Here is a 24,449-nt window from a genome sequence, read left to right on the forward strand (position 1 = left end):
TTCTTCTTTCTCTCTCCCCCTCCCTTTCTGTTGCTGCCCTTCCATCTCTCCTCTACTCCTGCGCTCCCATTTCTCTATCTTCCCCTCCTTGTTTCTCTCCCCTCCTCCCTCCTCCTCTCTCTCCATCTGCCAGCAGTCAGTCTCTTTGCAGCCCCCCCCCCCCCCCCCCCCCCCCCCCGTTCTGACGTCACTCTGTTTGCATAGCTATTGTCTTACAGCGGCTGCAGCAGCAGCGACAGAGGCTCTTCACCAGATTTTTTTTCATTTTCCACCCCCCTCCTCCCTTCTCTCTCTCTCTCTCCTCCCTGGGAAAGCCTCCCCCCTCTCTCTCCATTAGTAAATACTACAGTGGACTGAGAAGTGAGAGAGTGCCGGAGAGGAGAGGATGAGAAGGTGGATGTAAGGCTGCAGAATGAGAGGAGGAGAGATGCGATCGCTAGCCACGGCCACATCTCCACGTCTGGATTTCACCACCATTTGCTTTGGCCGTGACAGATTTCCGCTTGTTTTTATTTCATATTTATCGGTTTAATCCTCCGCGAGGCATCTCTGGGTTTTTTTCTTCTTCCTGCGGACGGACTAACTGAGCGTGTTCGTGGTTGCCGACTGGAGGAAGGGCTTTTAAAAGTGGAGTCGGGGCTTCTGGCCGTCTGGGAGGCAGCGACGGCCGGCTGGCTGCATTGTGTTGCTTTCATGACTCCCGCTGTGTAGCTGCCTGCTCATCAACCTCCCCCCTCTCTCTCTCTCTCTTGCTCTCTCCTTCTCTCCTACCCTCCCCTTGCTCTCTCCTCCTCCTCCCCCTCCTCCTCTCTCTCCATCACAGCTCCCGGCCCAGCCATGTTCGGCACAGAGTCCTCATGTAAGTACCACCAGCATCCTCCCGCCTCTCTCTCCGTGTTTGTCCACGTTTATGTTTTTTATGTTTTGTGTGATTTATCAAGAGGAAGAGGAGGCTAGGTTGCATCCCTCTCCTCCTCACTTCCTTCCTGTTTTGCCTCCATGGTCGCTGGTGGCAGATTGCATGGGGGAGAAATCTGGGATCTACCATTTTAGCAGCGAGGGTCGGCGCCAGAAGATAGCTGGTCACGCCATCGTCTCCTGTTCGTATGTATCTTGGTCCTCTCGGGGGTAATGGCGTTGCCGGTTGAAGTGTGTGTGTGTGTGTGTGTGTGTGTGTGTGTGTGTGTGTGTGTGTGTGTGTGTGTGTGTGTGTGTGTGTGTGTGTGTGTGTGTGTGTGTGTGTGTGTGTGTGTGTGTGTGTGTGTGTGTGTGTGTGTGTCAGAAGATGGATGATTTTTGGCCGTAGTCGCATCATCTCCAGAAGCATCAGCCTCCTCCGTCTCCTTTCTCTCTCTCTCTCTCCGGTTCAGTCAGATTGCCACCGTAGCATTTCCAGCCACGGATGCTACATCGTGTAGAACACTGCGGTTTTGTGTGCACTATGTGTGTGTTGTGTGTGCACGTGGGGGTCTTTTGGGCAAATGTGCAGCGCCTGAACCTCCCTCAGAAGTAGTTGTAGTATCGATCCGTAGGTGGGCCGAAGTCTCCAGATTAATCAGTTTCCAGAAAACCTTTCACTTTGATCGATACCATGATGCCTCACTCGATGCTTCATGCCGGAGCTAAGCTAATTGATTCTGTCGCCGTCAGAGAGAAAAGTAACTTATTTGATTTAAGTCGAGTGGACGACACCCGGAAGCATTCTGGATCCAGATCACACCTTTTCATTTCTTACCAGAGCCTGAACGTGGTCTCGTCCTGCTGGTCTGAGGTCATTTGAGGGTCAAATGTTCGCTCAGTCAGTTTGTCCTGGGGGGTTTTCAACTTGCCGCATCCGTGTTCAGAGTTAGAAAGATCCTCACTTTTCATGTGATTTTATAACAGTAGGGATTGTATTATGAAGAAGTGGTTTAGTAAAACGGGGAGAGAGCTGACCCAAATGTCTGTTGAATGTCATATTTTAAAGGTTGCTTAGCTGTTTAAAACATTTCAGCTGCATTTCTGTTTCAGAAGAAAATGGAATATCATAATACATGATTGAATATAAGATAAGAAGAAATTATGAATTAGTTTGTCTCCTTTTACCGGTCAACATGTCACAGGACTCGGCTACAGGTATTCTCCGAATGCACTTTGGCTAAATTTAAAGTTATTTTTAACTTTTAGCTGCACTCTTTCCTGTATGTGTATACGCCGCCGCATTCAAAGACATCTCAAATACTTTTAAGCACCCAATCTCTTTAAATGTCATCTACAAATGATTCCATATTTTTTCAGAGATGTGCAGTTTATATATTGATGATAGAATTGAACGTGGACCAATGAGGAAACGGTTCACAGGATTCCGACGTTAAAGAGTCGTTGTGTCGTCTTTTTTATAATGCTACGTTGAAGAAATAGAGACATTTAATTGGCTGTCAATGTGAGATGAGATCACGCAATTAAAATGAGCTTGTTGCCTTTTAAAATCAGCTTCATAGTGAACTTAATTCCACATCACAAACTTGGGCTTTGTTCAAAATGTATTTTAATAAGTAAAATTGAGTATGTTGCTCGGATTTTGTCTAGTATGCAAAAATATGAGATGTGAGCTTACTGCACACACTCAACTGCCCCACAATGCATTGCTTCCGGGCTCCTTGAGACCAGCCCTTTGTCTTGTGAGATGGTGAGACAAACCAAAAGCTGGTTTTGTGTCACTTAATTAAGTTTAAATGTGTTTTCATGCAGCAAAAGTAGCAGTTTAGATTCCCAACATGTGGTCAGCATAAAGCGTGTGATGTTTTTTAATTTTGCCTGATGTTAGACGTTGAATTTTAATGGGAAATTAGCAGATTCTTCTTTCCACACAAATTAGCTTTATAGCTGTTTGTCATTTCTATGGCAACAGAGCAGCAGACAGACATGACGGCCGTTCGGCTCTGTAGGTTTAGGTGATAAACTCAGCAGCGTTTGTTGAAACACTCGGCGGTAAGTGGAGCCTCCTTTTTATTGCCTATTTCGCTGAAATTGCTTTGCTAAGAAACAGCTTGAATTCAGGTTTATTTCCACGCTGTAAACACTGCAACAGGAAATGAACATTTAGGTTGTTGTTTTTTGTCCGAGACAGAAGTGTCTCTCCAAATGTCTCATTTTTTTTTAGAAATGACCAAACCTCCATCACAGGGCGTCAAATTGGTGTTTTTAATCAACTCAAATCTGGTCTGTAGAATATTACCAACTGTTCCTGACCGCTCAGCCTCACTCTGCATAAAGCTTTTATGTATTCGCTTGTGTTGTAGCGTCTTAAAATAAACCATAACCACATCGATTTTTAGACATTAATGTAATTACTGTGACCAGCCAAGCTGTGGCTGGAGGAGGAAAAAAGAAAACAGGCTGCCTCCATCAACGTCTGTGCTGCGTTTGACACATCATGGGTCGGCATTCAGGGCTCTGGTGAGAGAAATGTTCCTTTCTGGGATCCAAACAGTGAGGACCCTGTTCCCTCTCTCTATAACGGCAGATGGAAGAGGGAGTGGAGAGCCAGAAAACTCACTTCCAACATGTTCATCCTCTTAAAGGGATGCTTTGATGGTTTGGAGTGGGGCTGCATGAGCTACTTATCCATAGTTACTGTATTATCCAGGGTGGATGGCGATGCCTGCATGTCCTGCTGCGGTTCGAGGCAGCAAAACATATTTTCGACACCTTAAAGGAAGGCCTTAAAAAAAACCAGTTTCAGTTTAATGGCTTTATCGTTTCCTACGGGGACCTGAAGCCGTTATCTACGCTCCCCTCCAAGCCACAAGACTCCTTTTGACAAAATATTAATTGCCGCTGCCTCGACAGGTTAGTTTGCTCGTGTAATTATGTGCCTTTTTAAAAACTAACCGGTAGAGGCAGAGATTTGGGATTCACTTCCTCGTCAGCGAGTGGTTAAGTGAGTCTAAATATAGTGTGGACTAAAAGTGATAGATTAATTTTTTTTAGGATCCATTTTGCTGCTGCCTCCGTCCACAACAGTAAACCAATCGGTTTCTCCAAAGTGGATAAGTAGTTCATACAAACAAACTGTGTGAAAGACGAAAGAAAAAATGCATATCCTATTTGCTTACTTATTATATCAGAATGTATGCAAAGACTAGGGCTGGGACGATATGCTTTGGTGCCGATTGAATTTATATTGCGATTCAGATTTATTGTGATTCGAAAGCATCGATAATTGAATAATAATTATTATTATTTATTTCCTTCTTAAACAAAAACAAAAGTTGAATTATACTCTTCAAGAGACAATGTATCAGGAGTCACATTTCCAAAAACAATGCAAATGAAATGTCAGTCAGTCTAAAAGTGGTAATAACATGTAGAACAGAGTGATCATTTTGTAGTAAACTACATTTAGTTTCCCATCAGGGTCCGCCTGCCTGCTGTCGGTCGTTTGCTCTGTTTTTATCACCATGGTGACGACAAGATGAGCCTCATGTTGGTCGTGTTACAATACGATACGTGTCCATGACAGAGTTATACAGCTTTGGTTATACCTGACTCTGCTTCTCCTGGAAGCCTGTAAAAATGTGTGCCCAAACTTTTGGTTTCAAATGTAAAGGTGCAAGGTGGCTTTCGACGCTCGGCAGCCCCTCGCTGTTTTTCAGATATGACATCGTGCCCTCATCGTCTGCTCTACTCTACCCTAAAAAATAAATAGAAATATATTGTTCCCTTTGAGAAAATAAATTTTCTTTGTTTTCAAATCATCCCATAAGAACAGTTCCTGTTCCTCAATCCACAGACTCCTCCTTGTGTTTTTGTTGTGAAACCATACTTCAAACAGTAGACCAAATATAAAGGTTAACACCGTGTCACACGCATGTCATTTCTAGACATCTGATGTCGCATCCATCTGTCTCTAACAAGCCGACCCAGATGCCGTTGTGGAAGAAACGGCGACTGTATGAAAGCTTTCCTCTCCTTTGGCTCGTGTTTTAGAGGATGTTATGGGGAAAAAATTGATTCGGTGGCTGTAAGTCTACACTTTATCAACATGGAGGTCAGTACTTACAGTTTCCTGGGCGGTATGAGGTTTTACTCCCGCCTGAAGCCGTATTGATTTTTCCCCCTTTTCTTTTAAAGTCATTTAAACTTCATCTTTAGAACAGTGGCAGAAAAGTGGGAGCGGGAAGTTGAATATCTTAATACAAACCTCCAGGTTGGATTCCAGCTGGTGTCTTGTTAACTGATGAACCGGTGCTTGTGGTGATAATCTCGTCAGGGTGGTTGTGAGGGAGTCGAGCGGTTATCTGCACCTTGAAATTTCCCCATAATCTGCTGTTGAGCATCACAATCACATATCTCCTGCTTGTGGACTGGAAATGAAGCCGTCGGCACATTACCCGATCAGGTGAGTCGGTGATACTGACTGATTAGTTGGCGATTAGCAATGTAGCTTTCCTGCGCCGTGACAAGATGTGGTGCAGATGAAGCATTACGTTGTTAAAGCTGACTGATTCAGTGGCGGGATAGTGATAGTGCTCGCTAATGTTAACTTGCTCATTCCACCATGCTTTCATGCTACTGTTATATTGGGGGTCCTTCCCCAGAATGTTTTGGCAGTCCGACACTTTATTTCCTGCATTCTGGTGGCATTGTATGCTTGGACAGTGTTAATGTCTTTATGTAAAGTGAAAGTCTTGTGTGGTGTTGCTGCTTTCAAGCTTCCACGTCAGAAAACAGTCACACAATGAAGAGAAAGGAGTTGTTTTACCTCGTTTCTACGTTTATCAGGGATGTGATGGAGCGCAGAGTGTAACACACACACACACACACCTAACAAACAAACACACACACACACACAGTGTGACATCATTCTGATATTTTTAATGGATGTGGTCGTTTATGCAAAAATAATGTCAAGGACCCTGCAATGTGCAGAATTCAGGAAATAGGCCTGTTTATTCAAATTTAAAAATCTTTAAAATCTTCTTCTTGGAAAAACCTCTCAAGTGTGAAACACTAAATTCAAATGAAAATACCGTCTCCATGGTCGTGTTATTGAGGTTTAGTTATTGATTATGATCTGAGCTGAATGAATGCAGCTACCGGTTCACACCACCAACTGTGTGTTCTCGTAGATGTCGTTATCTAAAAAGATGAAGAAATAAAAATAAAGCCAATGTGAAGGGAAACTCTGGTCTGTCTCCGGAGCTGGCGTCTGGCAGGAAGTGAGGCGGAGGCTCCGCAGGGTGCGCTCGCTCTCTCGCTAGCTAACCTCCTCGGCCTCATCTGTGGCCTGATAAACATCATTCATCAGTCAGTGGCCCATGTTGGTATTGGTGGGTGTGGCTTCATCTGTCAGTGAAATTGGTATCGGAATCTCTATTCTAGCGATTTTTTGGGGGGAAAAAATCAGTTAATGTGATGAATTTTTACGTGCAGAATACAATTTCTACCTTTTTTTAGGGAGATGACAGGAAAGAATAGCTGGATTAAAGTGGAGGATAACCGTTTGACCTCCCTGTCCGACTATAAATGTCAGTTTTCGGATTCGGCTGGAGTTCACCTCCACCTGCTTTTAAAGTGACTAGAGGTGGGGGAAATAATCCATTTATGATGCTTGTGATGCTTTGTTGAACGATTCGATGCAGTAAAATCTCAAATCTATTTTTTTTTGGGGCAATCTTTCCACATTTTGTATAAGTAACGTAGCACATCATCTGTATCATAGAAATAGGAATTGTTTTCAAACTTTGGAAGGAAAAATTCTCATTATATTTAAATCCAAAATGGAGATGCATCAAGAATGTTTTCATAATCGAATCACGAGGTGACGATTCCCACCACTAATCACAACTGGATTTCTTCTTTTTCTCCAAGTGCATATCGATCCGTATTCACGTTGCATTGATGTGCATATTAGTGATACTGATCTACGCTGGTTTACGGGACTCCCAGTGTGAGTTCAGTTGCATTCAGTTGAACTCTCAGTAACTGTAATACGTTGACCCCCCCGGGCCGACAATAGAGACGCACTTGGAAACCTGCAGTTACTGGACCAGGTTGTTGCTATGGGAGATTAATAATGCTGATAAGCTCGGGGAAATGCAATTGTCAGATGGAGGTATGTTTGATTGTGGGAGGAGTGCTGCAGGCCATACCTTTTATCTCTCTCACATGTTGCATAAGTGCTCTTTCATCAGGCTGTTTTAAAGCGGGGTATTATTTTGCCTGTTGCCTGATAAGATCACTAATCTTCCAACGCAGTGATGAGCTGATGAAAGCCAAAATGGACATTCTTGACGGACGACCAGTTGTCTCTGTTGCCATGGTTACTGCCCCTCGCAACGAACGGCAAAGCGGCAGAGTGATCGGGTTTCTGTGGTAACTGCTGATTCTGCTATTTCCGTCTCCTGAGCTCATGTAGCGCCGAGCCAAGAAAACGAAGGATTATTTTTAGATAAAAGGTCTTCAGTAAAGGAATTAATCTCATATCCCAACGAAAGAGATGCTAATGTATTCTCATGGATTATGACCTCTGACCCTAAATCCTCACCCAGCAGATGCTCAGTGACCAGCGGTTTCATTCTGATGGGAGACAGTAAAGATGTAAAGACTCTTCATGGTGAATGGTGGGTTTCTGGAATCCGTCCCTCAAAAGAAAGGCATTTATTGTGCCTTTTTTGTATTTGTCGGTTAATTGAGTGAATGTTTGTCTTGTTCTCGTGTGACTGACGTGTCCAGGGTGTTTCCTTCTCCTTTGCCTTCAAATGTCAGGCGTCAGCATTCGGGATATTGAAATATTTCCGTCACAGTATAAAACTCGAACCAGACAAAACGCTGCACGTGTGTCGCTGCGTTTCCTTGCATCTGTTCCACAGACGTCTCTAGTGAAGAACATTTAACTGCTTCGGGGAGGTGAAGTTCTCTTACTTACCTTACCTCTTATGTTACAACGTGCAAATTGCTTCAACTGACCCAAAGACCCAAATAAACTTTTTTTTTAAATAAAATATTTAAAAAGGGTAATTTGTAAATTCCTGGGAGGCAAAGTATCCCTGCATCTTTGAGCTGGAAGAAAATAATACTGTAGTTTGTGTTTTGATTAAATGCATACAAACAAAAGTTTACTGAAATAAAGCTTTTATTCTTTTATGTTAAGATATTAACATATTTGGGAACCAAAGTTGATGCCAGGATTAATTAGACGGGAAGCTAGGTAAGCTATAATTTACATTCATGATGTCTTACTTCTATGATTTGTGAAGAAAAAAAAAAAAAATGAATTTGAAAATGTCTACACTGATAACAAAAATGTATTTATGCAAAATAATCGCAGGGTTTCTGCTATGTGTACATTTTGCGGTATTCACTTCTAACGATATTCAACTCAAACTTTATTTATACAGCACATTTAAAGCAACAAAGTTCTGCAGAGGACAATAAACAGCAGGTAGTAAAAACAGTAATAATAATAACAATACAATACCATGAGAAAAGAAAAATCCAATTAATGGGTTGCTCAGCCTGAATTGAAATATGAATATTCTCTATAAATAATAATCCACATAACTAATTTGTTCGTGGATTGACTCGTTTTAAACGATCCTTAAGGCCGTTCGGTGCTGCAGGATCACGTTAACAACAGGACACACGATCTCAGCTTTTCATAGAAAAACCTGGAAACCTTTTACATCATCTCAAGTCATTTTTACTGGCATTAAGAAAATATCCATATATGGATCTAAGGCCGGCGGTGAAAGTATTCAGCCAACAGGAACCGGCTCCCGGGCCGCTGCCCTCCATAACTCCAGCGGTTCCTCGGCCGTGCCAACAGCAACACGGCTCAGACTCTGGAGCTTGAATGCCACGACAGGGGGAGTGATGTCATCCTGTCGCTCAGCACGCTCGCCTCCACTCGCTTTGGATATTGTTACTTTTCAATAATTTATTTTCTCTTCCTTTTTGGAGCTCAACAACACTGGACAACCAGCTCTGGGATTTCAGTGGGGGGTTTGGTTCCCACCAGGACCACAAATCAAACCGTGGACCCGCTCATGATCAGTGTGGCTCAAACTTAATATCTTTTATGTGCTTCATCTTAAAGTTCTGGGTCCATTAGAGTTAGTAGAGGTGGGAGAAATAATCATCAATCAACAATCATCTTTTCACATTTCATATAAGTAATGAAGCACATCAACTGTATCATTGAAATAGGAATTGGTTTGAAAGATTTGATTCATAGAGTTTATATTCTTATATTTAAAGCCAAAATGAAATGCATCAAGAATTGTTTAAGAATTGAATCATGAGGTGACGATTCCCACCACTATGAGTTGGATGTGCTCATTTTTCTGTGCAAGTCTTTGTTGTTGAAATGTAAAGAATTAGAAAATGTTAAAATTGACCCAGAATGTTTTGTGGTAGCAGCAGATTATGTGTTATCCTACACATTACCGATCACGACTTACCTGAATGGGTTTACAGCGGCCTCAATCTTCTCTATCATTGCCCACTTTTCAGATAATCCTGACCTTTCTTTTGCCGTCAAAAAAATCAAACTCCAACAGTCTTATGCTCTAAAAGCTGCACGTTTTCAACAGCAGTATGTGTGTGATTCACCTCGATGCACAGAGGAATGGAACAAAAAAAAACCATTATGAGCATGCTGCAGTCAAACTCTCATTTAAGTTGAATTTCAGCCGGCATGCATGTTTTTGTTTGAGCCCCACGTTGATGAAACGGAGCACCGAGCTGAAATGAAACCAAACTCCTGATTGTGCTTTCATACAGAATCATTGCGATGCTTATTAAGTAGAGATGCTGGGTGGCTGTGACAAAGGGGCACGATGGTTGCATTGAAGACAGATTAGAGAAGAGTGGACTGGTGTTAATTAGTCCAATCAGCTGGCGAAAACATCACAAACCCTCGGTGAGCTTGGCTGCTGATGTAAGGGAGGTTTTTTTTTGGCAGAACAAGTTTGAATATGATCAACACCCGGGGCTGCACGGTACATAATACAGTTCTGTCTGTATGTGTGTTTAACTGTGGATTTAAAGGGCCGGCGACTCTGGAGGAGCTGCAACACGACGCTGACAAAGTGATTCTGAAACAGAACGTCTCATTCGTCCGTAGCTGTGAATTACAGAGTCTGGAAACGGAGCAATAATTTAGGGAGAGCATCATTGTGACGATGTTCATTTCAGTCTGTCATCGTTTTGGCGTTTGCACTCACGCTCAGCTGTTGCCGTGGCAGCTGCACAACCGCCTGTTTGATTTCTAGTGGACTGAGTGTAAACACCTGGATTTAGATTCAGACACTCGTCACAGCCACACACTGAGATAATCTCACATTTGGCAACGCCGCCATGACCAGCCTGACTAATGTTTAAAAAGATGTGTGCGCACATATTCAGCCAATAATGCTGATTTTTAATTCTCACTCCTTCTAGATTGTGCTGTTTTTAGCTTGTTTGAGGTTGCCTCCTCTCTGTTACCAAGGTTACCCTCTTGTTGCATGGTGATTCTTCTTGGTGCATCTTCAAGGCGGCGTGGCGATAATCGAATCCGTTAAGTGGCGTCTCGTAGAGCAAATCATCGCATTTGTCATCATCGCGTTCAAACGCCAACGTAGCGCTGCAGCTAACCTCGTCAGCCATTTAATTTCACCGGGCCGTCGTCCATCCTTCTTCTTCAACAAAAAGGGAAGAAAGTGCCCTCGAGGTCACTGGATCCAATCAATAGATGGAGTCCTGATAATGTTTCAACCTCCTTAACAACTGCTGCTGAGGGGCTCTAGAGCAAGGCACTTAACTCCCACTCACTCGGTTAAAGCTGGTCGTGACCATCTGGAGGACTGGAGGGATCCTAGTAAATGTGTAGTCGAACAAGTTGTTACTTAAAGGCCCAAATTAACCTATAATGTATGCAGATAAGTTGTTGATTAATTGACATTTTCTTGCAAAGTGTTTGAATCACCACATAAGCAGCCAAATCTCTGGGGTTATAGTTCCAAAACGACAGTGGAAACCAAAACCATCAACCCACCTAGGGCCGGATTCTGAATCACACCAAAAACCAGAGTGAAAGATTTAAATCTCAGGCTGATGCAACTAGTTTCACCTCAGCAGCTGATCATGTGGTTCAGTAGTGAGATTGGGTACTGAGGACATGGTTAGGACATGGAGGTCTGTGACCACCACAGACCCTCCACCAAACTGGTCCTGCTGGGTTATGTGACCGGGTCTCCAGACTCTTCCACGCCGGTGACGTGTGCTCAGTGTGAACCAGCTCTCATCTGTGAAGAGAACGGGGGGCACCGATGGTGGACCTGGTTCTCTGGTGTTGCACGGTGCTGGACTCTGGGACGAGGTCCCACTAGATGGGGTTTGTGGGGGGGGTTGTCTGCCTTTTGCCTCTCCATCGCACCTGTTGTCGCTTCTATTTGCTCCAAAGCAGCTGAAATCACAATCACATGTGCCTTAAGGGACACATTGATCTCCCTGAAGTTGAACTGACTCAATGTTAAACAGTGTTTGTTTATTTAATCCACATCCACGATGATAATCACGGTCATGGAGGACTGAGTCTTTCTTTGCCTTATCTGCTAATTGAAACGGAGGAGGATCCTTCATCCAGGCTGCTGGAGGGTCATTTAGGGGTTGTCATGGTTACGTCTGCAGGAGGAGGGTAAGGAGCACCTGCCCCACCCCCTTCATTAAAATCCATGTTATTGATTGGCTGGGCTGCTCTATCTACAGCCCCCCCTTATGTACTCTGCTGGGTTACCAGAGGGAGAGCAGGACAGAGCTGTCGTAAAGTTGCGTCGGCCTGCTGTCACTCACAGCCAGCAGCCAATCACGGAGCCCCAAACCAAACCAGGGGCACGACTAGTAAATGTGCTGTATGAAAAGGCAACTAGCTGCTGCTGGGATTGCTGTATGGATGTGAAGGAGGGACGTTTCTCTCTCTCTCTCTCTCTCTCTCTCTCTCTCTCTCTCTCTCTCTCTCTCTCTCTCTCTCTCTCTCTCTCTCTGTCTCTCTCTCTCTCTCTCTCTCTCTCTCTCCCTCTTTGTCTAACTCTCTCTGTGCCAAACGTTTTCACTTACATTTTAATTTAAAGTGAAGGCCTCGTTAGCGTGCCGGTGGCTCGGCGGACGCCTCGGTGGGATGGAGGGTGAGTAACGTGGTCTTGCTTCTCCGTGGTCTGCTGCTGATGATGAGCTGTGTGTAGTCAGGAAAGTGTGTTTCTGAGCCTTTCCCTTGCAAATGGCCTTTGTGTTGTGTTCAGCAGGTGGCCCTGTACGTCCGTATTCATATTCATGAAGCGGACGGTTTGCTCAGTGCGTGGGCGTGTGTGCGTGTGCGTGTGTGCGTGTGCGTGTGCATGTGTGTGTGTGTGTGTGTGTGTGTACATAGTGGCTTGTTGAGCAGAGTGAGATTAGAAGCCCGGGGAAAGGAGAGGGAATGTCATTCAGCCTTTGTGTTTGTTCTCCGTTGATGTCCCATATGTTTGGTTTTCTTGTATTTACTCTTATTCTCCATCTGTGGGGAAATAATTTAAAAGACATATTACTGGACAGATTGTTTCGGCCTCCCGTAACGATATCTGAGTTGTCGTTTGACAAAAATGCAGAGGGGGGGGGGGGGCTGCCTTATCTCTCAGCCGGCAAGCAAAGAAATAATAATAATAATCTCTTTTCCGGTTGCTTTATTGACGAGTGATTTAACGACGAAGAATTTCGGTGCTCACAAAGCAGTTTGTCCGTTGCGTTTAGGGATGTGATGGTACACAAAAGGTTCGTTGTGAGTTTGTTACAGTGAAAGGAGAAAAGGATGTTTGTTTTAATGACTTTTGAACAGTCAAAGACTGAGGTAGCATTCTGCACACTGGTGAACTATTTCCATTATAAGCATGAATATAAATACTTCTTTATGACACCGTAGGAACATTTCACAAACACTTTCCCAGAAGGCAACAGAAAAGGCCTTTGAAAAAAAAAAAACTGTGAAAACACAGAAAACAACAACAGTTACATTATATTTCTATTTTCTAGACACAAAATAAAACCAACGGAAGCAACATCAAAGGTCTGGTGAAGACAAGATATTTGATATTTTAGATCATTCAAATTAAAGTTTTGACGTGAGATCACCATCGTTCTCTTCGGCGCGTATAGCCCCGTTCACATATGTCGCTACTCGCCCGTCGCTCGCTTTCTCGCTGAATTATAATCGCTGGCAAAAAAAAATTCACTGCCGCCGAAGGCTAGTTTCAAGCCGCAACTCTGTGGAACTCTCTGTTGACGTCAACTGTCAATCATCTCTAATCTACATTGTGATTGGTACTCGCTTCACTCGCATCGCAGGAAGTTAAAGTTATTTTCTCTCCGTCCCCGCCCACATCGCATCGCCTGTCCTGGCCACATTCCTAGAACACATTCACATTCATTGACAGCTGTCTCTCAGAGATGGGCGAGTGGAGACGTATGTGAACAAGGCTTCAGTCAAAACCAAAACACCAAGGAAGGCTGAGGAATAGTCACCCACTTATATTATTAATAATAACAGTCATAATAAACTAATAGTATAAAGGCTCAGAGTCAGCACTGTACCAGCAGTTTGTAAGAAATTTGGTCAGTAATTTATACATCATATTTTGGTTCTCAAAATTCACCAAATGTATGCATTAAAATGAAATTATTCAAAATATGATTTGCATTTTTCTTTATATCATAAGGAAGTTAGCATTTTATGTTACGTATACAGTAAATAGAACCTATTCAGAGGGAAATTCAGCTTCTCAGAAGAATTGCCGCTTATCAATTAATCGATCATCGATCGATAAGATGAAACAACTATCGATTAATGAATTACTCGATAATTTGCATCCCTAATTCAGATCTACAGCTGTTGGTTTTTCACACAAGATAGATTTCCAGAATTCAAAATTGTGTGTCTAGAAAGGCGCCCTTACAGTGCCATGCATAAGTTTAGGCACCCCATGCTAAAGTTGACTAAAAAGAGGAATAAAAATCATCTTTTGTGAATTGATCTTAATGCCTTAATTAAACAAATGAGGAAAAATCTTTTAGGACACCAGTTTTCTTTGTGATTGAATAATGTATCGTAGAGAAATAAATGTTCTTCATTAAAATACAGGGTGCATTAGTATGGGCACCCCTATGTTAAACTCCCATAGAGGCAGGCAGATTTTTATTTTTAAAGGGCAGTTATTACATGGATCCAGGATACTATGCATTCTGATTAAGTCACCTTTGGAGTTAAAATAAAATCCAAATCCTCACATACCCTTCACAAATCATGGTGCTTTTCAGATTAGCCTATTAGCTGGTTTGATTTGCATTGAGAAATCATTAGGCTAACTAGCATGCTATGGCCTTTAAAAATAAAAATCTGCCTGCCTCTATGGGAGTTTAACATAGGGGTGCCCATACTTATGCACCCTGTATTTTAATGAAGAACATTTATTTCTTTACGATCCATTATTCATTCACAAAGAAAATTGGTGTCTTAAAAGGTCGGATTTTTCCTCATTTGTTTAATTAAGGCATTAAGATCAATTCACAAAAGATGATTTTTTATTCCTCTTTAGCATAACTTAGGCATGGGGTGCCTAAACTTATGCATAGCACTGTAATAGAAATGTATTATTATTATTATTATTATTATTATTATTATTATTATTATTATTATTATTATTTTTAAGTAGGATTTAGCAGAGTGGGTAGTTGATCTAGAACATGTCATAATAACAAACATGAAATCAAACCAGCATAAGCGCGAACATCGGACCGGACCAGACTGGAAAAACTGTACACACTTGTGTGTCTCACACACACAGACTCAGTTCCAAGCTGGTTTCCCTCCATCTCTCTGAAAGGTCAGCGGAGGTAGTCTGACCCAGCAGAGGGCCACATGAGGGCCAGGCCCCATAATCAGTCCAGTCAGGGAGGAGCAGCAGAGCCGGAGGGACTTAGACCTCGGTTAGGATCCAGTAGACCCTGCAGGAGCTCCCAACTCCAACTTTGTCTCGTCGAGCTCTGACGTGCACCGCATTCATGTGCACTGGATTTAAAGGACACCATCGCTGTTAATGGTTAAAAGGTGTTTGAGGTGAAGGAGTGTCACATGCAAACACTGATAGAGTAAACTGCATCAGAGGCTTCACACTGAACAACACTCACTGTGACGGATTTGCAAATATTAAAAATGTGTTAACGTGTCCGATATATTTGCATGTATTATTATATTTCCATCCACATGTAAAAATGTTCCTTTCGAGGTTCTTCTGATGTAAAAACATCAGTCGGTCAATATTGTGTTAAATACTTTTGTTTAACAATATTTAGACTATTGAAGATGAATGATTCATTGAATTACTGTAACTGTAAAGTGCGTGCGTGTGTGCTTGTGTGTGTGAGCATGTGGGTGCGTGTGTTTGCGCGTATGTGTGAGTGCGTGCGTGTGTGTCTGTGCGTGTCTGTGCGTGTGTGTGTGCACGTGTGCTGTGTGTGTGTGTGTGTGTGTGTGTGTGTGTGTGCCTGTGTGTGTGTGTCTGTGTGTGTCTGTGTGTGTGTGTGTGTGTGTGTGTGTGTGTGTGTGCCTGTGTGTGTGTGTGTGTGTGTGTGTGTGTGTGTGTGTGTGTGTGTGTGTGTGTGTCTGTGTGTCTGTGTGTCTAAAGGTCACGTCTCCCGTGGTCTCCGCTGACATTTAGTCTTCAGTCTGATGCTGAGAATTTGTCCTTTCAATTCATCACGTCGTCCTCCCATGATGCTCTCTGGTCGCTCGCTTACCAACACAGACTCGGTCACGGAGCAGTAAACCTGTGTTAATCAATAATCAATTGATGCTTTGTTGAACGATTCTGCATCGATACAGGAAAGTCTATAATCAATTATTGGAATTAAAAAAAAAATAATTTCAATCTTTCCACATGTTATATCACTAATGTAGCACATAAACTGCATCATACAAATAGGAATTGTTGTGAAAGATTTGAAGGGAATCCAAAATAGAGATGCATCGTGAGGCACGGAGAGTTGTTTAATAATCGGAGCGTGAGGTGGCGGACGATTCCCACCACTAATGATTGTGAGGATATTCCTCTGCAGATCTTAGTAATGCAGAATGAAGCTTGAAGGAGTTGACTTGAGTCCGGCAGACTGCAGTCAGTGGAGCACACAGTGTCCAGAGGAACGATTTGCTCTCCTCCTCCTGCAGCTTAATCACCCTTCTCCACCAAAACTGTATGTGAACTGGATTTCCGGACTTATTGTTCTCTGGTATATCGTGCTCAACGTCATCACAAGAAGCAAGAAACAGAGAAAATGTTACGCTGGTCACCACTTTTCTTTATATCTGTTACTCCTCTCTGTCAAACCACAGATGCTGATTGTTGGGAAGACGTTTAGACCGGTTTTATTTTATTCTGGTCGGATTTGAAAATGACTGTCTGTTTATGGAGTCTGGTGGCTCTGAGGGGAGTCAGTGCATTAAAGGTTTATTTGAACCGGAGTCGCTGATCGTTGGAGACAATATTTAATTTGGTTTGACTACAGTGTGTTTTGATGATCAGGTTAAAATGTCTGCATTCTGAGTGGAGTCTGGAGAATGCAATCTATATATTTTTTGCATGTGTAAGGTTATAGTAATCATCCAAATCCCTGTTGATTAATTTGTCGTATTCAGTCTAACGTGTGTCAGATAGCATCGATGCGGACGAGAGTGTAGAATTAGCATTTCCACTTCCTCAATACAAAAGTCCGTTCCTCTGTTCAGAGGTGAACATTCCTGGTGGTATCAAGTCTTTCTTTCCTTTTCAAGGTCTCCGTTGATGATTGCGTTATTTGCCGCAGACAACGAGGGGACGCCGGACGGGGACGTGTTTCTGTGAACTTAAACACAACAAACATTGCTTGTTATTCCCAGCTTCCTCTCTGCTCCTTGTTGCTAGGAGACCCGAGCATCTTCACCCGCCGTCGGACGTCTCGTCCTGATTCTCAAGTTAATTGTGTGACATTGAGGCTTGATTACATTTTACTTTTAATTTAGTTTGAGACGCGTTGGTTGATCTCCAAATGGGTAATTGGTGTTATAACTGCACCGGAGGATTATGTAATTAAATTACAGGAGGAGGATGAATGATTCCTGTCTGCGGGGGCCTGATTCCAGGACATCCATTTAACAGAGGATCTATTTTGTAATCATGCAACCCTGCTAATGGTGTCTTCCTGCCCAGAGACAAAACAAATGGGACTGCAACTAATGATTGTTTTTTTTATGTCAATCCACCAGTGGATTTATATATTTTTTAATTGTTTAGTCTGCAAAATGTCTTCAGATGGGATGAAAAACGCCCATCTGTTGTTTGTTTTTGCCAATATGTTCAACTCCCCAAGGCCCTCAATCTAAAATGATATCAGGAACTCTTTGATTAATTGCCTGATTGTTTTCAACACTAAAAGTAACTTTTTGGTGCAGATTTTAAAGCTGTGATTGTTTTAGAAATCTGTGACTTTAATTTGGATTTCAGCCACTCTGCTATATGGTTTTCATGTGAATAAACCATATGTCAATTATGGCTTAATTTGTATTTTATTTTTCTGGCTTGGTGAAGATGAGAGTCCTTTGCCGGTCAGACAGCAGCATCCTCATCAGTGCAGGCTGACAGCAGCTGTCGGAGTGTTAGTCTGCAAGCCGGTCTGAAAGACTCTTTTCTGCTCCGACGAGAGGCTCCTCTTCATTGCAATGAATCGCTGTCCAGCTGCTGTCTGTGTGTGTGTGTGTGTGTGTGTGTGTGTGTGTGTGTGTGTGTGTGTGTGTGTGTGTGTGTGTGTGTGTGTGTGTGTGTGTGTGTGTGTGTGTGTGTGTGTGTGTGTGTGTGTGTGTGTGTGTGTGTGTGTGTGTGTGTGTCTGTGTGTGTTGAAATCAGCCAGAGGAGAGCTAGTAGCTTTAGCAGCACCCAAGCAAACAGCTAACGTTTGAATCCGTAAAAATGATACATATAATGTTATCATTAATCCATCGACCTCTGGGTCCCGGTCACGGGGGGCAGCAGGCTTAGGGGGGCACTATCCTCAGAAACGCTTTCCAGCTCCTCCTGGGGGACCCAAGTGATCCCAGACTAGATGGACTACGTAATCCCTCCAGCGTTATCTGGACTCACCTGCCTTGAAAACCTCCACCATCAAATGTTTAAATGTTCTCTTGAGAAACTTGAATGAATACGGTTGTTTGAAAAATAGATATTAGAAAGGGAATTATGACCGATTTAACTTCCCAACACTTATTTTGTTACAATTTTTTTACAATTTTCGCTGACTTTGAGATAGTAGAAATGATTTTTTTGGTAGAAATAAATAGTCTAAAGCCTTGTATATATCAGCTGCTATAACAAAAATGAAAGCTCTGCAATCAGTATCAGTGGCCAAAAAAACATCATCTGGGTGTTACGAAAGCAATATTTGCCTTATTTCTTTTCTGCCGATCCGATCTGTGACTCAAAATTGCGATAAGATCCGAACTCTGATGCACTTTTTTCGTTTTGGCTGCCATTCTTGTGACTATAACGGACAGAATATGAATGGAGGTCAATGATACAGGTCTTTAAACCTGAATGAATCCTTCTTACTGAAGGTTTGCTCCTCTGAGCTGCTAATCTCTCTAAACAGATCATTACTTGCATCCTCAGATTTCTGTTACTAATCAGTCAGTCCATCAAACGAGGATCTTCCTCACCTGCATCCAGCTCAACCCGACCGTTTTAAAGCACAGAAGCAGAAAGAAAATGAAAATCCATCAAAGACAGATTTGCAGTCCGAAAATCACTCCGCTGTCATTTATTGTAAAGTGAAAACAGTTCTCAGGCGATGAGGAAGAAGCTCACAGCTTCAAACATCATCTGCCACTTTTCTATTCGCTGATTTCTTTTTCTTCTCTCAGAGATGTTTGTGAAATTGAAAACACAAATAAATTGGAAGCAGATGGCAGAGGAGGACTTTTGTTTCTTCATCCTGCAAGAATAATAATATCACCAGTTTCACAGCTCAGTCACACTCGATCCTGCTGACGCTTCAGGGCCTAAAACTAACTTACAAGATTAACTCTAAATGCAGAAGAATCTCCCAATAATCTGCTACATAAACGATGAATGCATTACCTTTGAAACTCTGCCAGTGGGATAAAAAAATACATTCAGTTCATGCATCATCATTACAGCGGAGGCTGTTGTTTTTAAGACGGCCAAGGAACGGGCTCTGCGCTGTAAAACTGGAGCGATGTGGATCGTTGACTCCGAGTTGTAATTTTCCAGGTCAGAGGATCTGATGTAATAACCGGCACTCGGAGATAAATTGCATATAAGCCCTGACTGAGATGTGGAGGGTGATGAGAGCCCGTACGCCGTCCCAACATCAGTGAAGTTCAACCTTTTCTCTCTGCACTAAAACTTTCCTGGCAAAATGTGGTAAATTGCTTGTGAATCGTGCATTCTGTAGTCAGCTCTTGCCTGATTCCCCAGGTGTTGATGTGATTTCAAGTCTGAGCAGCAAGGCTCTCTGGGAAAAGCTTAAAATGTTTCACGTTTTCAAATCACAAATGTCCTTGAACCTTTTTGATGTTTTCTTGTCTTCTGCGTAACCTACTTTCATATGGACGTGCAGCATTACTGAAGATTTCCTCGATCTAACGCGTCCGTCTTGTCTTTGTGTCTCCACAGTAAGCATGTTTCTCAACACCCTCACACCCAAGTTTTACGTGGCTCTGACGGGAACCTCCTCCCTCATATCAGGACTCATATTGGTAAGAAACGCTTGTTTTCTCTGTCTTTGTCTGATGATATGAATAAGAGGTGATACACACTCATGTCATGATATAATCTTATCACAGTGAGTGAGTGCATGATTTGTGAAAATTCCTTCCTATCGAAGGAAAAAAATGATTTTAAACATTATACGATATGCTGAGTATTGCGATTTATTGCACACTTAGTTTGTTTTGTTTTGTTTTGTTTTTCCTTGCTTCGTCTGGCTTCAGTCAGTTTTATCGCAGCAAAATGTGTTTTGTCAGTCAAACTGACTACACCCTCCTTGCGCCATCTAGTGGATTGTAAAAGCAATTGTTACCAAAAGGCAGCGTTGCTGATTTACAAAAATAGTGATGTTTTGTCACAAAGCACAGACATCACTTATAACAATTAATTCATATTTTATATATAACACACAGTGGCTTTGACTCTATCAACAGCAGCGTTAAGCCTCCTGCTGATACAGTCGAGGCTCATTGTTTTGGTGCATCAGCTAAAACAGAAATCCCACTTTAAGGTTGATGACCTTTCGTGCGCTCTTACTCGACATCCTCATTCCTAATGTTAAAAAGAAAAATCTGACTGTTGTTTGTGCATATGCACCAAACCGCAGTTTAGAGTATTCGGCCTTCTTGGAGACCCTGAATGGATTCCTGCATGGGGCTCCAGTAGGGGACTCCATAGTTCTGCTGGGAGACTTCAACGCGCACGTGGGCAATGATAGAGATACCTGGAGAAGCGTGATATTGGGACAAACAGCCTCCCTGATCTAAATCCGAGTGGTTGTTTGTTATTGGACTTCTGTGCTAGTCATGGACTGTCTATAACGAACACCATGTTCGAACATAAGGATGCTCATAAGTGTACGTGGTACCAGAGCACCCTAGGCTGAAGGTCGGTGATCAATTTTGTGATCGTTTCATCTGATCTGAGGCCGCACCTCGGGTGAAGAGAGGGGCAGACCTGTCAACTGATCACCATCTGGTGATCGGTCAGAGGGTGGGGGAAACATTTGGACAAACCTGGTAAGCCCAAACAAGTAGTGCAGGTGAACCGGCTGGAGGAGCCCCTGTCCGAGAGATCTTCAACTCACACCTCCGGCGGAGCTTTTCTGGCATCCCTGTGGAGGTTGGGGGCGTTGAACCTGAGTGGGCGATGTTTAAAGCGTCCATTGCCAAAGCTACGGTGGTGAGCTGTGGTCTAATGGTCTTAGGTGCGTCAAGGGGCGGTAACCCTCAAACACCGTGGTGGACACCGGTGTCAGGGAAGCCGTCCGACTGAAGGAGTTATTCCAAGATATGTTATCTTGGAAGACTCTGGAGGCGGTTGCAAGGTACCGACAGGCTCGAAAGGCTGCAGCCTCTGCTGTGAGGGAGGCAAAGCAGCGGGTCTGGGAGGAGTTGGGAGTAGCCATGGAGAAGGACTTTTGGTCGGCACCAAGGTGCTTCTGGAAAACTGTCTGGCACCTCAGAAGGGGGAAACGGGGAACAATCCCAGCTGTACAGTAAGGATGGGACACTGTTGACCTCAACTGAGGAGGTAATCGGGCAGTGGAAGCAACACTTTGAGGAACTCCTGAATCCGACCGACACACCCTCTATTGTAGAGACAGAGTTGGAAGCTGATGGAGGATCATCGTCAATTTCCCTGGTGGCAGTCACTGAGGTAGTCAAACAACTCCTCAGTGGCAAAGCCCTGGGGATTGATGAGATCCGTCCAGAAATGCTGAAGGCTTTGGTCTGTCTTGGATGACATGTATCTTCAACATTACGTGGAAGTCCGGGACAGGACCTAAGGAGTGGCAGACCAGGGTGGTGGTCCCCCTGTTCAGAAAGGAGATGATGATGAGATGAGATGAGTCTCCCTGGGTGCCTTTATGAGGCTGGGATGTAATTTGTTAGGACTATAATCGCAGGTTCATAGGCCACAAGCAGCTGAAGAGAGAGGAAATCTATACTCATTTGGCCCTTCAGAAGATGAGCTCCAAATTAAAAATTAAAAAAATGGCTGCCTCCGGCGCCGTCTCCTGGCATGTCACACCATGCAACACACTTTCAATGCTTTTAGTGCTTTTTCAAGCTGCTGTGAACACAGTTTGGGCTGTGCATTAAACCTGCCTACGTCGGTACAATAAACAGAATAAATAAAGATGTGACGAATACCATCAACGCAGGAAGCAATATAATGAAACCGTTGGTAAAGGCTATTCCTACTTCTGCAGGTATGTCATCCCTTTTCAAGTCCTTCACAGAGATGGCCGACTGTGCAACAGTGGTCGGTCTGTATTTTAAAATAGCTCTCGTCTTAATTAACTCCCTCTCCTTTTCCCCACGGGCCATCGGCCAATGAGCACTGGCTGCCTGGAAACGGCGGCGTCGAGCTCTGCACATGCTCTGTGAGCTTATTAGGAAATCGTGGAATGGTGTCGTCGTAATTATGCCGGGCCGTTTTCTCTGTAATTGAAATAGATGTTTATGTCCCAATTAGTGGTGTTTCCACCGGAGAGTTGTAGATGAGCCCCGACAGACTTCTGCTGCAGACGCTGAAACGCTGTGGAAGCGTTGCCAGATGGCCATCGGTGCGCCGTAAACTCTCTCATTAAATCTCTTATTGCTTCTTATATTACATTGAGCACATTTTCAATATTATAGTTTGATTTATTCTTTGAGAAACATTCTCACTTGTTTGCCACCAAACGACTCTATCAGAGCAGATAGCAGTGCCTTGCTTAAAGGCCACCTGCTAGTATTTATTGATATTTGTGTTTGTGCGACGCCACAGCTGGAATGGTTGTGTTTTTAAATCAGTGTATGTGGGAAGGAGGAAGGAAGGTAACTGGAAGGCACTTTCACAACGCTTGTAAAGGGATGATTGGGTTTTTAAAGTGGAGGTGTTTGAGGTAGAAGTCCACGTTTGGAGAGGCCGACGGGAGGACCAGCACAGACGAGTGCTGCAGGAATTAGTCCTGGAATCCATTTGGTTTGTGGCTCGATGCCTGAGAGGCTAAAAAACATTTTTTTTTTTTAAAGAGATTTTTATATTTTGTTCTATGACATTAAAAAATGTATTCTCCTTTAGGTGTCTCTTATCAGCGTTGAGATTCTCCTCCTGTCCTAACTGTGTAGAGACGGTCTGCGGTCCCCCAGAGGTCTATGATAGTAGCTCACATTAGTCCAGAGACCAGACCAGACTAAGTGGAGAAACCAGAGACCGGCTGTGGTCCAAACAACAAGAACTCTGCCGTATTTATGTCTAGATGACCTTATTTGGAGTGTTGATGGAGCATCTATGGTTAGCATACCGGTAGCCTAGCACCCATCAACCAGACTGCATTCAGAAAACAAGGATTTTAAAAGTAGTTAGCTTGAAGTCTTGCAAACAGACATAACAAAGCATCACATTGGAGTTTTAAAAAACTGTCCTCATTATGTAGTTACTTCGGCATCCTTTTTTATTCATATATTGCAGTTAAATCACAACAAAACATTTCATTTGCTTTCATACCGCTGTGGTAAACCAGCCAGAGTTTGGCTTGCTATTCACTGTGAATACAGCTTAATTAAATACACTGAGCACCTCCTGGATGATGTCATGAACCCAGACAGGACGTATCTGGGATGTCACTTGGTTGGGGTCTATAAGCGTCCTCTCTGGCGCATCTAGCGTGAGTGATATAGTGAATAAAAAACACCACGGGACATCAGGCTTTTACTTCTCCCGATTCTGTGAGTTAAAGTTACTTCTTGAAGGCGTCTGGAGGCTTTGAGGAGAACAAAGATAACGGCTTCACTTCCTCGTCGTTCGATTACCTACAGCAGAGAAATACGCTAAATACACACTCTTAAACTGATAACAATGTTTTTTGTTATGTGGGTGAAATATGTTTTGCTGATCCTCTCTGGCTGACGGTGGTAAAACCGTATTATTCCCCTGATGCAGATCATGTTGATTATTATGTTTAGTCCGTATTCTGATTAAAATCATGAAGGTGGTTTTAAAAGCAGACATGGAATAAAGTTATTCAGCTGATGAAGGAAATGATCTGAAATATGTACTAGCCAGTAATTGTCTTTATATGTATCCTGTTTAATGTGGATAATCTAACTGTCTGAATTTGTTTTTTATTTGCTTCCAACTGTTCCTCGTGACTTAAATGACTTTAGTAGTAAAAGTAAGACTCTAGTTATTTAACGTTGCCGTCATTGATGAAAGTCATGTGAAGGGTTTAAACGTTCTCCCTCTGTCTCTTTCAGATATTCGAGTGGTGGTATTTCAGGAAATATGGGACCTCCTTCATAGAGCAGGTGTCCGTGAGCCACCTGCGCCCCCTGCTGGGCGGAGTGGACAGCAGCACCCCCAGCAACTCCAACACCAGTAATGGAGAAGCTGATTCCAATCGACAGAGTGTGTCTGGTAAGAGCTGATAGAGAGTGAGAGAGCTCATCCAATCCATCATCCAATAATAGCAATAATAATAACAGAAATAGGACTAATAATAACAGTGGTGGATAGAATGGAATGATGACAATAATAGTAATACCAGAGTGACAGAGTCCTTCAGTCTGAATAATTATTAACGTTAATTCTCCAAGCTGAACTCCACAGAGCCCTAAAGCCTGAAGGCAACATTCATTTAAAATATGGAGT

General features: G+C 43.0%; 1 protein-coding gene across 2 annotated transcripts in view; it reads left to right on the forward strand.

The window, feature by feature from the left end:
- Positions 1-600: 600 nt before the first annotated feature.
- LOC311018052 (suppressor of tumorigenicity 7 protein homolog) overlaps positions 601-24,449 on the forward strand; it is a 35,073-nt gene continuing 11,224 nt past the window's right edge. The window contains exons 1-3 of one of the 2 annotated variants that reach the window (XM_084016799.1): positions 601-859; positions 19,716-19,798; positions 24,056-24,215. In XM_084016799.1, the coding sequence (XP_083872925.1) occupies positions 838-859; positions 19,716-19,798; positions 24,056-24,215 (265 nt within the window). In that variant the 5' untranslated portion in view covers positions 601-837. The remainder of the gene's footprint in view (positions 860-19,715; positions 19,799-24,055; positions 24,216-24,449) is intronic. The other variant, XM_084016798.1, reaches the window with a different exon arrangement.

The sequence above is a fragment of the Eutrigla gurnardus genome (genome assembly GCF_963514095.1).
Source record: "Eutrigla gurnardus genome assembly, chromosome: 9".
Taxonomy (NCBI): Eukaryota; Metazoa; Chordata; class Actinopteri; order Perciformes; family Triglidae; genus Eutrigla; species Eutrigla gurnardus.